This window comes from Fusarium musae, chromosome 3 (assembly GCF_019915245.1).
Source record: "Fusarium musae strain F31 chromosome 3, whole genome shotgun sequence".
Taxonomy (NCBI): domain Eukaryota; kingdom Fungi; phylum Ascomycota; class Sordariomycetes; order Hypocreales; family Nectriaceae; genus Fusarium; species Fusarium musae.
Genome location: NC_058389.1, coordinates 1,197,519 through 1,214,002, shown reverse-complemented (window position 1 = coordinate 1,214,002; position 16,484 = coordinate 1,197,519). Strand labels below are relative to the sequence as shown.

The 16,484-nt window shown below is 49.9% G+C and overlaps 3 protein-coding genes across 3 annotated transcripts; 1 reads left to right on the top strand and 2 right to left on the bottom strand.

Moving 5' to 3' along the window:
- Positions 1-532: 532 nt before the first annotated feature.
- Positions 533-1,806, top strand: RCD1 (Cell differentiation protein rcd1; the record flags this gene model as incomplete). Its single annotated transcript, XM_044821551.1, has 3 exons — positions 533-911; positions 985-1,567; positions 1,623-1,806. 3 exons carry the CDS (start codon positions 533-535, stop codon positions 1,804-1,806), a joined length of 1,146 nt encoding a protein of 381 aa, XP_044682884.1.
- A 1,109-nt stretch (positions 1,807-2,915) lies between these two features.
- J7337_003841 (uncharacterized protein) lies at positions 2,916-3,683 on the bottom strand (the record flags this gene model as incomplete). The annotated part of the gene is made up of 3 exons (XM_044821550.1): positions 2,916-3,084; positions 3,173-3,583; positions 3,640-3,683. The coding sequence occupies 3 exons, from the start codon at positions 3,681-3,683 to the stop codon at positions 2,916-2,918; spliced, it is 624 nt and encodes a 207-aa protein (XP_044682883.1).
- Positions 3,684-6,235: 2,552 nt separating this feature from the next.
- J7337_003840 (uncharacterized protein) lies at positions 6,236-7,213 on the bottom strand (the record flags this gene model as incomplete). The annotated part of the gene is made up of 3 exons (XM_044821549.1): positions 6,236-6,352; positions 6,419-6,954; positions 7,033-7,213. The coding sequence occupies 3 exons, from the start codon at positions 7,211-7,213 to the stop codon at positions 6,236-6,238; spliced, it is 834 nt and encodes a 277-aa protein (XP_044682882.1).
- Between the last annotated feature and the right edge of the window lie 9,271 nt (positions 7,214-16,484).

Here is a 16,484-nt window from a genome sequence, read left to right as displayed (position 1 = left end):
GGTCCAAGCGTCAAGTCCCGATGCCAGAGCCGGCTTCACCTATCACAGCCTGAGCTCCATAATGAGAAGCAGGCTGACCAATCCCATCAGCAGAAGCTGAATGGCTCTTTGCCCCAGTAGCACCTGCGAGCACCACCACAAACCAACCCGCCAAACGATCTCACCTTGCTTGCTTGGGTTTGAACCTCCCACTTACTTACTGTACCCTGATCAGCCCGACGATACAACAAAGACCCTCTCGATTGGAATCTAGTCGAAAGGAGCCGTTAGCAGATATTACACAGTCCTTTCTCCAACAAAATTTTAGTTTCCTCACCGTTTATTCCCCCTTCACCCATTGGAAGTGTTTCGTGTACCTCCGCATTTGCGCCCTCGATTCATCAACCCGATTTCAAACTCGCCGCGCCTGACGATCGACGGACCCTCCAGCTAAGCTTGCATCGTTAACGAAAAGGATTACTGCTCGGCTTGCAAGTCATAAAACCATAACCTCCGTTCCGAACTCTGTCGAACAAGAAAAGATACGCCCATCATGATGCCAGCGGCGCACGTCTACGGACACCACCAATTCAACCCTCAGGGAGGAGACTCGGCATGGATGCACCAGCAGCCTGGCGCGCATCACGCCCATACCCAGCAGCAACAACAACAGGTGGCCGCTGCAGCCGCCGCCGCCGTTCAGCAGCAGCAGCAGCAGCAGCAGCAGCACTTCAACCGTCTTGCTGGCGCGGGTCAACTCCCCGGCCACGGTCAGGATGCCGATCACAGCAATGTCTCGGAGGACAACCGGCGTACCATGGCCTTCATCGCCGATCTTCTCAACGAGAACACTCGGGAGGCTGCTTTGTTGGAACTTAGTAAGAAGCGCGAACAGGTCCCTGAGTTGGCCCTCATATTGTGGCATTCATTCGGTACGTGCCCAACCGGTGTTGTCTTGGGCTACCAAGCCTGTAGCTGGAACAAGCCAGCTAACATGTCTCTCAGGTGTCATGACCTCCCTCCTCCAAGAGATCATTTCAGTCTATACTCTTCTTAACCCATCTCAGCTTACTGCAGCTGCCTCGAACAGAGTGTGCAATGCTCTTGCCCTCCTCCAATGCGTAGCTTCTCACAATGATACAAGGACCCTGTTCCTCAATGGTGCGTATATCGTGGCTCAAATTCAGGTGTCACATGGCTCACAATCTATAGCACACATTCCTCTGTTCCTCTACCCCTTTCTTAACACCACTTCCAAATCTCGGCCTTTCGAGTACCTCCGGCTTACGAGCCTGGGTGTTATCGGTGCGCTCGTCAAGAATGACTCGTCCGAAGTCATCAACTTCCTCTTGACCACGGAGATTATTCCTCTCTGCTTGCGCATCATGGAGACAGGTTCGGAACTTAGCAAGACCGTAGCCATCTTCATCGTTCAGAAGATCCTTTTGGACGACAACGGCCTGAACTACATCTGTGCCACATACGAGCGTTTCTATGCTGTTGGTACGGTCCTCAGCAACATGGTTGCTCAACTTGTCGAGTCACAGACCGCTCGTCTCCTTAAGCACGTTGTCAGGTGCTTCCTTCGGTGAGTTAAAAACATGTCTATCCTGTTGTTCATGGTCTAATCGATAATAATTTAGCTTGAGTGACAACGCTCGCGCTCGTGAGGCTCTGCGACAGTGCCTTCCTGAGCCACTCCGTGATGCCACTTTCTCGTCCGTTCTCCGTGATGACGCAGCGACTAAGCGATGCCTTGCCCAGCTGCTTATCAACCTATCGGACAACGTCGCGGATCCTAACTCTGGTGGTGTGTCCAGCATGTAAGAGCGGAGAGACTAATATCGGGACGGCTACGCAACCTCCCGTTGTGACAATACATACCCCTTGTGCATTGATACGGCGATTCATGAAGGACGGGCAATTTTTATTTTTATGATATTCTGGGAAAAGCGAAGGGATCAAAAGCATATTGCATCGTTGATACCCGCAACCCCTCCGGCTCGAAGCGCCGAGAAAAGTCCAGAGCTCCAGCAGAGCAACTGGAGCGACTTTTCTTACAACGCCGCTGACGGTTATGGGACTTGCATTCTGTTTCACATACCTCGGAACTGGGTAAATGAGGCTTCTATCGATCTGCCACAGATCAGTAAGGCGTGGCGCATCGTTCTTCTTACATAGCTTTTCCATCTAGCAATCTTGGCTGCTCAATGACCGAGCTTGAGACGGATAGGAAGGACACTTTTGAGACGGGCTCAGTCTAAACATACGAAGGAAGATCTATGGGTGGTTACTAAGGGGGGTTCATGTAACAGGTATAGGGATAGCTAGCTGACTGCCGGCTGGAGAGGCGCTAGATAGACTTGGGCGGAGGCACATGGAAAGTCTTTAACATGCCTGGTTTGGTGGTGTTTGGCGTTGGATGGTGCATCAGAGACACGGTGTTGGTCAGGTTTAGGGGTATATATTGTAGGAATTGCAGCTTTATAAAAGATGTGTGCAAAGTTGATATCAGTGATGCTTGAGAGGAAACGCGGAGTATAAGTCATCGAGACAAACAACTATCATCCGTGGTCCAACCCGGCACAGCAGAGTACGAGTATTATGCTAAAAGAAGACATCTACAATGCCAGCAGTACTAAGAGGTCAAAGTCCATAAGACACCATAGCCTATGCGAATAGGCCTTTAGAGTACTTGGGATTTGCTTCAAATTTTGTATACAAAGATTCCATCGAGAAATGCAGCCAGATTCTCATAGTTGCATGTTTCTATCAAGTTAGAACACAAAAAGTGCCATGAGGAATGAATTGCCAATATTGGTAGAGATAAACAAGCTAAGGGGGTAGAGAGAGCCCTAGTCCCAATACAATGCTTTTGTGTATTCAAATTCATACCATGGTAAGTGACACACAAAACGTGAAGGTATCTAGTACAATTACAAAAAGCCACAGAACAGCCTCTTCCATAGAGGACGAGGTTCAGATCGCTGCTCAAGAGCGTGCTTCTTGAGATCACCATCGTCATCGCTGTCGTTATCATCCTTCTTGACAGCAGCGATCCAGTTGACATATAACTTGAAGTCTCCATCCTGCTTATCAAAGAAGCTATTCAACGTCAGCAACCAATCTTCTTCGAATCACACAAAAGACTTGCCTTCGCGCCATGAGAGATATCCTCTTGATATCATTCAACTTCAACGGCTCAGGATCCTCAACCTCCCTCCCACGATAGGTCGCCTTGAACTCATCCCACTTCATGAAAATCTCACCTCCATTCTCCGGCGCCTTGAAGTCATACTCCCAGCTCACACCAGCCTCATCTCGGCCATCCTCCCTCTTTCCGGGGATGGTGTCCTTGACGTTGAGCGTAAAGGTCTGATCCGAGCTGTCCCAGCCGAGGGAGAGCTTGATGCCCTCTGTGCAGGAGAGATCGAGGGCCAGATCGCCGACTGTACGCTGGGAAGCAAAGCCAGCGCCGCCAAGGGTCTTGGTGTCAAGATGACCGTAGAACTTGGCTTGTGTGGAGTGAGTGTAGAGGTGTGAGATACTGGAGCCGCCGCGGACGCGATCGTCTGAGGCTGTCCAGAGGCCACTGTCCCAAGCCCTTGAAGATGTTAGTTAGCTAGCTTGCTTGTCTTTGGGGTAGATACTGATACGTACTTGGGGCCACCAAAGATGTATTGCAGGCTGTTTGACATACTCATCTTGTTTTCACTGTCAGTTGAAGGAAGTGAAGAGAATTGAGTGAATTGAGATGCCTGATGTTTTGGTCTGAGCGGATGCTTTAAATGGATGACATAATTGAGTTTGCTTGTAGTACCACGCCAAGTCGGCAGTTGAGATGCTTACGTACAGCAGTCAATCAAGCTTCAATATCCCTTGTAAACGCAGCATTTCGTCAATCATGATGTTCATTTCATTATTTACTGATTGCAATGAAGCATATTCATCTTTAGACACTCCAAATCGAGATGCGTCATAAAAACATCAACCTCAAAGATGGCTTTTAATAGTCTTTAGCCAACGTCTCTCGTCCCGTTCGTACGGACTTGCATGGCGGCAGTGGTAGATGAAAACAAGGTTCACACCTCAGAAGCATAACGTTGGACAACGGAGATGCCTACTAATCTACAACGGTACCTTTCATTCATGTGTTGGTCCAGGCGCTGTTGAAAGTCTTTGGGCCGTGAGTTAACTTAGATCATGTCTAGCCTGGAATCGAATAGCGTCAGATCGAGGTCCAGACCTGTCTATGGTGATCTTGAGCTGGTAAAAGTCAATTCATGTCAGTATCGAGATGGACTGTACTGCAGACAAAAGGGCCAGACTCTTTGCCTTGTTACTTAGTGAATTGCTACAGAAACTTGCTTTTTGGTGTTGTGCCACTTCTGGTGATTTGCCTGCAATGATTTGGGGGCCATTGTTTGATCTGCAGCGTCAAGGTTGGTGGTAATTGAATGCATCCAATATTTCAACACTTTGTCCACAGCCTGCCTACAGCTGAGAATGATATCCGTCCATCTACTCACCTTTTACTGTACATACACGCAGACTCACGCCCTTTTCCGTGACCCTTTTCCCTTTTTCAATCCCCCTCTCATTTCATTTCATTCCGTTTCATCACATCTCCTCTCCTCTCGCTCCTGATCATCCGCCACTCCTGGCAACAGTACCATTTGCCACTAGAGCAGACGAGGGTCCAAATCCTCCCTGACTCCCTGAGAAGCCGGCGTGAATCTTGACCCGAGCCTGATTTCGCTCTTTTCTTTGTTATCCGTAGCCGTAGGAGCCGGCAGGACCACGTACGTCGGTACCGAAGAGGCCAGGCCATGCACACACAGAGAGAGGCCCAATAACATGACGGATATAATGCCAACTTGTAACACAACAAAACGCCCGGATTTGGCCCATGCAACCCTCCTTGGCACGTGGAGGTCCCTAGGTAGGACTCGGACTCAGAAAAGGTCTCCCAAATTCCAATCCCAATCCCAATCCCAAAATACTTCAAGCACATCCACTTCCACACCCCTAGCACTCCGGTCTGTTAGTGGTAACCGCCGAGCCAGCAACACCTCACTCACTCGCATACCGGTCAGGTCCAGCAGGTCACATAGCGCATAAAAGTCTCCGTAGCATATCAGGAAAGGAGGGAGGGGGACAGACATAACACGCAATGCAATACGGAAAATGACACCCAACAGAACAGAACAGAACAGACAAAGACAAATAGACGAGGCTCTGGGGCGCAAGTTCTGGATTCCGCCTCAGTTGTAGCTCAACTCGCACATGCACATGGAACATGGAGCTGAAGCCCATCTCTCAAGCCATCGACTGACTATGGCACATTACCCGAGGCTCTATCTATTCAGCTCCGTCTGTCCACGCGAGTAGATAATAAACGAGGTAAACGATAAAGCAAAACCAGTAACTGAGTTGCGCTACCCACATGCATGTCCCTTGATCTTGATCTTTACCAGGAAGGTCAAGGTCTAGCATATCATACCATACAGTACCATGCCAACTCTGTTCTAGCTCAGCCAGCCTCATTCACTCGTTCATTCATTATCTAGTTGGACTAGACTCACTCATCAGCCCAAAATCCTTGGGCCACTTTCATCACATCACAATCATCATGAAACACAGCCAGCTCATGATTCGTACACTTCACTTCACTTCAATGCAGTCAAGTACAAAGCGCTATGCACATTTCATCATCTAATTTGTCTCCATGGCTCAAGATATCTATTCAACCAACACTAACAAGAGTGTAAGTGGCCAAGCCAAGCGAGGTCTCTCGACCCCGCAGCCGCCATCTTTGTTGTTTGTTTGCCTCCTTGCCTGCTTTCAACCTTTGCCAGTCCAATCCAATCCAGTTCAGTTCGGTTCAGTGTCTGCCCAATATACATTCGGATGCATACAAGCGTATGCCGTATGCATTCCCAAAACGCCTCACTTGTCTTCTTTTCCTTCGCCATTCCAAATAAACAATTCATCCATGCATCTTGCAGTCGTTACAGAAATCACATAGTCGAGCGCTTCGACCCTGTGTACATAAAACGAATGCAGACGAGTAAACATCCTCTCGCCTGTGACATAGATACCTTTGCCAGCACAAAAGAAGTGAAAAGTGTGGAGTGTGAAAGTGTTCAAAATATCAAAACCCGCCATGCTATGCCTCGTAGGGCTCATTTCCAACGCCTAACCCAAAATCTCAAAGTTCCTTATCTTTCTTTCTCTCTCGTCCATGCCAGCTGCCCTATTGGTGCTGGATTAGACCAGGCGAGCCAGGCATTGACAGAGGCGTGGCAGGGTAATCGAAGCCAGCCTCCGAGCAGTTGGCAGAGTGGTCGAAAGAATGCGACAGCGGAGGAGTCTGCGAACCCCATCAGCAACGTGGATCTCGTACAACCCCACGGGGTGTTTGACTGGCGTGACTCACATGAGGGTTGGACTGTTCGTATGGGCTACCAGAGTTGAACTCCATGGGTGGCATGTAACCGTAGGTCATGTAAGGAGTGAGTCCGTCGTCACTAGGGTACGTCTCCCGCTTGATGGCATCGCTAAAGTGCGTCATGGAAGGAAGTGTCATGGGCACTGTAGACGCTGTCATGTAGTTGGGGTAGGCATCAGCGGTTGTGATGGCTGGGTATGACTGAGTAGAGCCGTAGGGCGCGAGGAGAATCTCATCGGGAGCAGGGTATGTTGAGTATGTGAACTGAGGTGGGCTGTCTGAGCGAGCTCGATCGTCGTAGTTGCCAGAGAAGAAAAGCTCGTCAGTATGCTCCATGGGAGGAGTGAACTGGCCCTGTGAAGCAACAGACTTGCTGGGAGCGCCGGATTGCGATTTTTGAGACTTGGGTGCGGAGGGGGATCGCTTCGACTTAGTAGGCTTCTGTGGCTGCTTATCGGACTCGGCATCGTCAGAAGAACCAGCACGGCGCTCGAGGTCTTCAAGGCGGCGCTTGAGCTTCTTGCCTGAAAAGGACTGTTAGTTCTGCGAAAACAGCTTATGAGGCTCCAGAGTAAATCTAGAGTCAAGCAGGCTCAACATACGGTAGTTGCGCTGAGCAATGCGGTTCTGTATTCTTCGGCGCTCAGCAAGGTCAGAGATCTTGGTCCAGTCCTCGTCGGGGTTGGCAGAAGCACTGAAGGCACTGCTTGTTCCCGAGTATTGTCTGGGAGGAGGAGGAGCTGCCGCGTAGGCGTAGGCGGGTTGTGTCATAAACATGGACATTGTGAAGTTGTTATATTTGTGAGCGTGGAGTTGCTTGTAGCTGAGAATTGTAACCGTCGATTTTGGAACGACGAAGCTCTAGATGGCCCAAAGCAAGATTGGGAGACTTGGTTTATTCTCAGTTGTTTCCTGTATCTGTCTGTCCTCTGGTGTCTGTCTTTATATCCAAACGAGCTGAGAGGCTATGATGGTCAAGGCGAGATGGTGAGTTGCCTGAGGTGAGGATGGTGGCAGTGGGTATATATAAGTAGAGATGAGTGCAAGGTGAGAGTGATCAAGAAGATCTGAAGCTACTTGAAGCTGAATCTGTTGATGAACTTGGAGATAGATGGAGAGCAAGACGGTTGGTGAGGGGGAAGAGGCTGTATATTAAATAAATGTCCCCAAAGCTGCGCGGAGCAGGCATGGCATAAGGTAACGGAAAGACCCAAGGACGTGAGTGAGTGACGAGTGAGTGGAAGGGACCCTACAAGGGCAGGGGCGTGTGAGGCGTGCGCCTACCCTACCTTACCTTGCCTTACGGGTACCTACTGTACGGGCTGCACTGTACCCATGAGGGGGTATCCAGCGCTGGACATTGCCTTGCCCTGCGCTGTGCTGCGCTTTCCACTCTGTTTCTGGCGTCTCTTTGATCAATCTGTAGTGTAGAGTGAGTGAGTGAGTTAGGTTGAATACACGCCTCTCCCCCCTACCCCCTCCATCACACACAGACATCCTCCACTTTCCACATCGCACACCTCTCCCCTAGCACTACTGTACCTAACTTAGTACCAAGCACCCAAGACGGCACGGCCACACACAAGCAGAAAAAGGTCCCTGGCTATGTACCTTACCTGGGCCTGGCACCAGCACCAAGGAGAGGGGGTGTTGTTTAGTTGCTTGCGGGGGCTCTTTCGCCTCTGTCTCTCATCAGTCACTCACTGTGTCTCTCTCTGGCTGGCGCTGGCCTCACAGGGCTGGTGCTCATCACCCTCTGAGCCCCAATCCAATGCACTCTGCAGACAAGGTTAGGGTAGCTCATGGTACGTACCTCCGCCTTTTCAACCTTTCCATTCAAACAAAGTCTGTCCCCACTGGCGCTCGCACTCGTTCCTCTCTCACTGGGCCATTTGCGATGCTACGGGGCATCGAAATCCTTTCGCTATGATCCTTGTGCCAAGCATTTCGTTCACTCATTCTCGAGTCCAGGGCCGTAATTTGGCATCGCGGCTGCTAATAGCGAAAGGCGAGACAATTATGAATTGCTTCATTTTCTATTTATTGAATTTATGGACGGCAAAATGAGAGATGTGCTGACTGCTGGCCACTACAAATCTTCCACTAATACACTTGAAACTGTCTCATTTGGTACAGTACGGCCCGTGCTGTCGACCGGTGATCATTAAAACCTACCTCAAGGATTTATAATAAACTCCGCTGGCCATGTCCGAATCCGACTCCATTCGGACGAATAGAGCAAATTACCAGGATACTGACAAACTCATTATCCATTCGTGAGCAGGTTTGCTATCATGATGCTATGGCTAGCCAGATGAAATGCTGAATGATAAATCCAAATATCTGGATGTCTGCCTATATGCACAACAACCTCGCTGTGGAACAAGGAGGGGAGTGTTGCCATGCCACACAACGGTGTCTCGTCAAAAGAGCGGGATTCACTGAGCTACAGATCGGGGCTTGAGTAGGGCATGAGACGGGATTGAGCATCTGCTGTGTCTTCTCATGCTATAACAAAGCATGGCATATGCTATACTACACCATACTGCGCCGTGCCATGAAGCAGTAACGTATCGTATGCCAGATACGGCTTGGTTTGGAATGTGAGCGTATTGGGTTTTACCAGTTCTGAACCGTTCGTCACGTAACATCAACGGTGGAGAGATAAAGAGACGATGAACTACTAGGCGCAGCCAAGTCACCAGAAGGGCGGGAGCAAGACAAACAGAAGCCATCAGAGAGGCTGGCGCTATTAACAGAGCAGATGCCACATTCTAAACGTCTGGAAAGCCAACAACTGATAGAGAGACGAGACACAGAGAGGTACTGTATGTTCCTTTGAAATCCGGCGCTGCACTCCCGGTAGTGGACGCTAAACGAGCAAGCCAACCAGGTCCCCGAGATCAAGCCATGGACCAGCAAAGAAGCTTCAAGGCAGACTCGATGGGAATCTGGGCTAAATTTGCCCACAATTAGTCTATCGAGTCGATTGCCGTCTCCGTCTCTAGCGCAGCGTAGCATCGCCCTGCTTCCCCTAGTTAGCTCTCCCATGCCAGGCCCCCCCAGGTCAGTCTCAGTCCCAGTCCCAGCACCCAGGGCACGTTCACTCACGTCCAGTCCCATGTCCTGGGGCTACCTTATCCACTGTTTTGAACTGAGCCTCTCGTCTGCCATTTAAAATTCCCTGTCCTAGAGAAAGGGTTCCTCTTAAAGCCGATGGAGACAGCCTCCAATACAACCCAACCCTGGGAACACATCAATAGAGGCTGGCCAATCACAAATAGGTCGACCCGAGCCCCCATAGTGGTAGAGAAGAGACCCCGAAATGATATGCTTTTGATCCAACTCAGCCCTGGGACCAATTGGAGTTCCACAATCCCAGGCTCTCTCACACTCGAGACTTGTGTGAGTCTGGTCTTGGACTGTCAGTCGCTCCAAGGACCGTTTTGCCGGGTAAGAAGACCTTTTGACCGGGCCGATCATGTCGTTCATTCTGGCAGCGCCCGTCGTAGGGCTGTGTGACGACACGATTAGTTCTTATTCATCAGAGAAATGTCCAAGCCCTGCCACAGGATATCACTAGCAGCAAGTGTACGTATATAGATAGAGTCACTGTCGACTATTCGTACTATTTCGGTTTAGATCTGTCCATGTCGCAAGGGAATGCCGCTCTCGGTCTGGAGATCTTGTCTGATGGCTCTTCTCTACCCTGCCAGCCCTGCCTTACCGGTCTCTGATGCACAAGACGACAAGCGACATCAAAATCGTGCCATCTTCCCCAGTTGCGCGCCTATCCCTACCGTTGTAGTCTTGAGGACCCAGGTCAAGCAGTTCCCCGACAACCGACACACCCAACCACATGGCTATAGGACGATGAACCCCTGTGAATAATCGCCGGAATATTACTCTGAGTTAAAGTTGCAGTTACAGTTGCAATAGTAATTGTCTGGGCTGGGTCAAAGCGACGCTGGGTTTTAACTATTAGTTATATCGATAAAATATGACAAGTATTGGCATTAACAACAACTGAAATCACATTGAAAAAATCGTCTACGTTGTATTAAACCTGGGCGAATTGGGCCATATTTACGAAAGATCTTCGTTGTCTATAGGCAGAGCCAACAAGCCAGGGGACCAACATCATACATCTCCCGCAAATGGAAACACATAACCTGCAATTCTAAGTCTTGGCTCCAATTACAACAACCTTCAATCATCTTCGTCATATTACCTCACTTGCAGTCTTTGGAGATAATCTTTCCAAAAACACTATTATTTGTCAAAGGAGGTCATACTGAATTCATTGAGTTTGGAAAATAGATACCCTACAGCGAAATAAAGGTGGGCAGGGGTCGGCTGTCCTCACGATCAAGCTTCCGGCTGTTAAAGATTAAGCGCGGCCGCACCAAGACGCTACCCAGAAACGCTTTGCACAGGCGGCCGACCCCTGCCCCGCGACCGTTGAGTGGCAACCCGTCGCAGCATTTGACTTAATTCTGGGAGAGACAAGCTAACAAGGCCCAGCAAGTCATAAGGGGGTGAAATACAGCACAGTACAGTGCTCAACGCTTTGGAATAACTTGTTTATTTGGAAATTCCCTTGGGGGCCACCTGAGGATCGACGTTCCATCAATTCCTTCGCCTACATCGTTGACGACCCATTAGCACAGATTGACTTTGGTCAATGGCCCTGTAGAGAAGAGGCAGGACCAACCCACTTTGAGCTATTTTGCCTGTAATGATGTGCAACCTGTCCCTGAACCTTGTTTTGTTTTGCCCAGTGCACAGGACAAGCAGACAAGTCGTAGCGAGGCAGGCCTTCGGCTTGTGTACCCGTCTTGCAGCAACGGGGCAAATTACCCTGCTTTGCCAGAATCCTTCGAGACTCTTGCGCCCTGAGGATGCGGACGATTGATGGATCCGTGGCAGCACGCACAGCACATACACACACACACACACACACACAACCAACATATGGCATGGCATCTCACGGGCTATCAGAGGCGCGATATGCTCAATGACAATACCACATCCGCTTCGACTATTGGTGATCTGGCGCTTATCTTTTGGATCACAATTTCTAATCGCGCCCGTTACCAGTTGAGCGGGTGACACAAGAAGCATTGTCGATCAACCAACCTCAACCAACCTTCTTTGGAAAACCCCCGCAGAGAGTGAGAGCTGGAGATGGAGCTATCTGCGGCGAAATTGTGCCGCTCACTTACACGGACTGACTCCTCCTTCGAAGACATTTCATATACACCAAAAACCCGACGTATCCACGACGCATGAACAAGCGGTCAGGTTGAATTATCTGGTTGAAGCTATAGCGCTATTCTAAGCACTTTTCTGGTCTTAAAATCCTCACGATGAAAGGGCTGCGTTGACGTGAAGTGAAGCCTCTCGCCATTTGCTCCCAGGGTTCCATCACGGATATAGGTGGGAGCTAACTGAGCTTCTCCGTGAAAAGGCCGTAAAAGGAAATCACCGGCTCCGTGTATGGAGAGTTCCGGCTCCGCGGAATGTGCCATAACTAAGCATTTGGATACTTACGTATGTAGGTACGTAGGTGGTGCCCAGGGCTCGGCAGACGGCGTCAACACGACCTAACATGAAGCCCCTTTTGCTATTACCCGTGCGGGTAGAACTGAATCAAGTGTGTAGCATTGTTGAGTCCGTCGTCAGAAAATGTCAGAAGACGTCAACAATGCTCAGCGTTGGGTTGCGCCCGTTGGCACTATAGTTGACGGATATCGTTTACCTTGAATTATGGTTAATCGTTATCCCGAAATGAGCGATTACCTACCTAGCCAGAGTGGCAGAGTAGAGTGGGTTTCATGGAAGGAGCCGTGAAAAAGACATCGGACTACTCTGCTACGAGAGAGTCCGAGATAGAGTCGGGATGTGAATCCTTGCATCATAAGTTAGTCGTAGGTAGACTCACGAAACAAGCGCGAGAGTGATTTTAGCAGAGGGCATTGCTGTCGCTGTCTGTCACAAGAGTGCGGCGCAGACTTATTCGACAGCCCCTGTCCTTACTGCTCGCGCCCATCCATTTGTGATTGGCTACAGTGCCAGCTGTCAAGCGCGATAAACTTTCGGGGTTGTCAGTTGAGCCGTCGCACGAACAAGAGGGACGACCAGGCCACTTGATTGGATCCTCAGCCGCACTCAAATTTCCTTAGGCTGTCGCAACGTTTCAACTTTTGCTCTCTCCCTTTGCTTTTGGGGGTGCCATGGCGAAGCGTGAGTGGGCGGGGACTTTGATAGCAGCGCCGCGGGGCTACGAATTATATGGCTCGAGCTTCTGAGGCACACACGCACGCAATAACGGCCCTTGCTCCTAGACCTGGACGGTTGATTGAGAAGAAGGAACAGAAACAGAACAGAAGGAGTAAATGTCCGAGATGATGGCGTCGAGGCCGTTGACTGCCGTTTGTAGAAGGCGGGTTCGTGGGTTCTAGTTCTTCGCTGTGCCGCATCTAGCTTCAGGATAAAATCAAGATAGCTTCAACGGTCAAGCTCGGATACGCACCGACTCACTACAGGCAGGAAAAGATGATATCCGCGAGTGCTGATGCAAGTGAATTCGCCACCTCCTCTTTTCGTGATTCTCATGTCTTGATCAGTGAATCCGTTTGGTCTCGACACAACTCAACGCAATCCTCACATGTAACCACCTCACAACTCACACACGGGATGCCGTTCCGGCCATCAACATATATACATACATACATACACACATGGATGGCTTGGGATTCCAACTGCCTCACATAGCTTAGCTGTCAACATGCCCTGTAACTCTCGAGCAACGATCTATGTCAAAAATATCCTCATCGCCTCTTCACCGAGGGATTATTAGACCACACGCCCTGCCACGATAGAAGATATCACCATCATAGGCGGATATGTTTCCCCCCCTAGACCCCTGTATGTTAATGAGTTGTGTTTGCCGCAGCACGTACTTTCAAACAAATTCTTCAGCGCAGCATAACGTTAGCCAGTCAGTTCGTCTTGTCAGAATGTCTAGACTTTCTGACACGTCCCCATATCCCGATCCGTCTATCATTTCCCGTGCGAATTCTATTTACTAGGTAGCTTTAGCCGGCCAATAGAAAATTCAGGCTCGTTCCCCCACAAGGTGGGAAATCAGTCGATTTAGTGAGTGATCCATGCTGCTGTACTAATGTTAGTGGCGCTGACCAGAAGTAGGCCTTTGCTCTATTCCCGCGCCGCCTGTTGAATTTTTATGTTTATTTCCAGCTTAACCCCTACGCCTACGGATATCCATCCATTGTCCATCGGACCTCGTAGGGGAGGATTGCACTAGGATTTAGCAACGCAACACAACAGAGTCAAGGATATGCATGATTAGATAGACGACGTGTGGTTAAATGCTCCATTAAACAAATCATCAGATCGATGGATTAGGAAATCAGTAATTGATCCTCCCTCATGCTTGGTACTGTAGAGTTACACCAGGAGCAGCAGCAGCATTTCGGTATGTGGGCAGGCACTTACATGCCTACAGCAATTTGCCGGAAGTAACCTCCATCCTTCGGATTGGATTGGACTGTGTTGGATCCACGGATACTCAGCCTTACACCTCGCAGTCGGGACCACCTCAGCCATGTCCCTGGGCTCCGTGCCTCATGCAATGCACGGCGCTGCAAACTTCACTTGCTTCACATTGGATCAACGTAGTATAGGTATCATCTAATCCATCGAAACTTGATTCCCCAAACGATACTGATTATCCGGTTATGAGGGCCCCCTGCAACCCAACGACAGTCGCCGGATCATCAATGCCCAACAAATAACATGGGATATTTCGAGGCCGAGAGTCTCGACTCTGGACCGCCGACGATGGCTGAAACTGCCGCTAGACGCACGCGCAGACGAATGCATATGCTGGCAGCACAAAGGGTCCCCTCTTGACGGGACTTTGGTCCTATTTCCCAATCTGGGCATATTCGTCGAAATGCATGGTCCAAATCTCTGGGCCCATCTGCTTTGCCTTGCAACTTCAAAAGGAGAGGCATCTATCCAATGAAGCGGCAGTATTGCCAGGCTGCTATGCTTCTGCCCCCTGAGGCTGCATGGATATGATTGCGGTTGAGACAATGGTTGCATGTGCTGTAGGCATGTACGTGGCACCGCCCGTTATCCGTTATCCATCACCCGCCATTTTGGTCAGAACAAACCACCCTCTTGTTGATCAACATCACGGGTGATGGGTGATGCACGCGTGGGGTTGCATTCAACTGAAAGACGGCACTCCCTAATAAGGCTCAGGCTCAGTATTTGATATGACCCCTCGGACGGCGGCTCTTGTCCAATCCTTTGCGAGACCGACAGTTTGTGTGCTTATCAAGCAGTGAACCAGATCAGATGGATGGCAACTATAGAGCACGGGGGTGAAGACAGCCCCCCCTGCTGTCACTTGGATAGGTAGGATCTACCCAGCCCTACGAGATGACAAGTTGGGCGCTTGAATGAGTGTTCTCCAACCGGAAGAGAGTGTCAAGCCCTCGGATGGGTGCTGCCCCCTCTGTCATCCCGATGTCCTCATAACGTTTCTCAGTACCGGTAGTGGTAGGTAGTGCTATTCCAGTGGTACACCCCTTTTGACAAATTGTGTCCGACAGTTGTTGAAAAAAGTCCGCCGCCGCCTTTTGAGTGACAAGTCGACAAAGGATCCTTGGGGGCTACCTTAGAGGCGGCCGCTGCGCCCTGAGCCAGATCACTGGGACTACCTTGCTTTGACTGGTACGCTACGTTGGCGAAACTCTAAGCTCCAAGCTCACCAAAAAGCTACCCAAGCTTGCTGCACCCAATGCTCGGTAGCTGTCGATCATAACCAAGGTATCAAGCAAAACAAAAAAGGGACAGGCTCTCTTTCGGGGACCATAATGTGAGCACATTACCAAAGCGTTGAGCGTTTACCGTAAAAAGTAATTCTGATGAGTTGCGGATTTGAGCTCAACGTTAAGCCGCAAAATCCGTGTCTCTTGGACATAACCCGCGTCTAAATGATAGAAACGAGTCTAAGCCAACTCAACTATCCAAAATAAGATTTTGCTGGTTGTTTTTCTGTTTTCGTTGACGTCAATCCGAAAAAGCTATCGCTGGCATCAGATACTGCGCGAAAGTTGACCGAGATAATCGGGGACCATGCATCACGGGCGCATATTGACCTGCGCGTCAACTAATGGAACTCATAGCACAGGGTTTCGGCGAAGCCGTAGCGGACCATGCACGCCAGACGAGGCATACAACCAGGCATTTCTGGTGTTTCTGAAATCAATTGCAGATGAATCACGGCTGAAATTGAAACAGCGATTATTATTTGGCGAGACGAGAACCGTCGGAGCCATTCAAGCCCGCATCGGAGGTTTTGATCATTTTGTTGATTCCGTTGCCGTGCGCCTTTTGACTCTCCCGTCTTCTCTGGTCCAAGTTAGCTCTCTCTACCTCGACCTACGGACCTCCTACGGCCGGCTTGCGGCACGACTATGCGGCTCAGGGTCGGCGAACGGATTCCCGCTTCATCAATTGGCCCATTAAATGAAGCTAGCTCAGTCTAAATGTTGACTTTGTATTTGTCATTTGTCTATGCTCAACAGAGCTATTCTCTGCGAGGATCTTTTTTTGGTTCTTCACCTCCAAAATATCACCACCAAAAACATATCGTCTTACATGAACTTGCTGCACCACTTCCTCGGTACCATCATGTCGTCTCCCGTCGACGAGGGTAGGTTTAAGGTTCTCACTCTCCCCAAGGCCCCAAGCCACTGGACGGCATTCTGGGGATCCATACCATTTTCTCACTCACAGCTCACGGCTTGGCTTTGGGGTGTGTGTTGGCTTGGGTCCTGGCACCAGTACATACTGGGAATAGAGCCTGCGCGGAGACTTTTTGCTGGCACTAGCTTCCTCTCTTGAGCCCAAGCTAGAGCCTAGCACTGGCACTGCCATTACCAGAATGGAGCGGACACTTTTCCTCCCGACATGAAAGCTCGCACGTGAATCAATGTCTCCGAGAACTCCATCT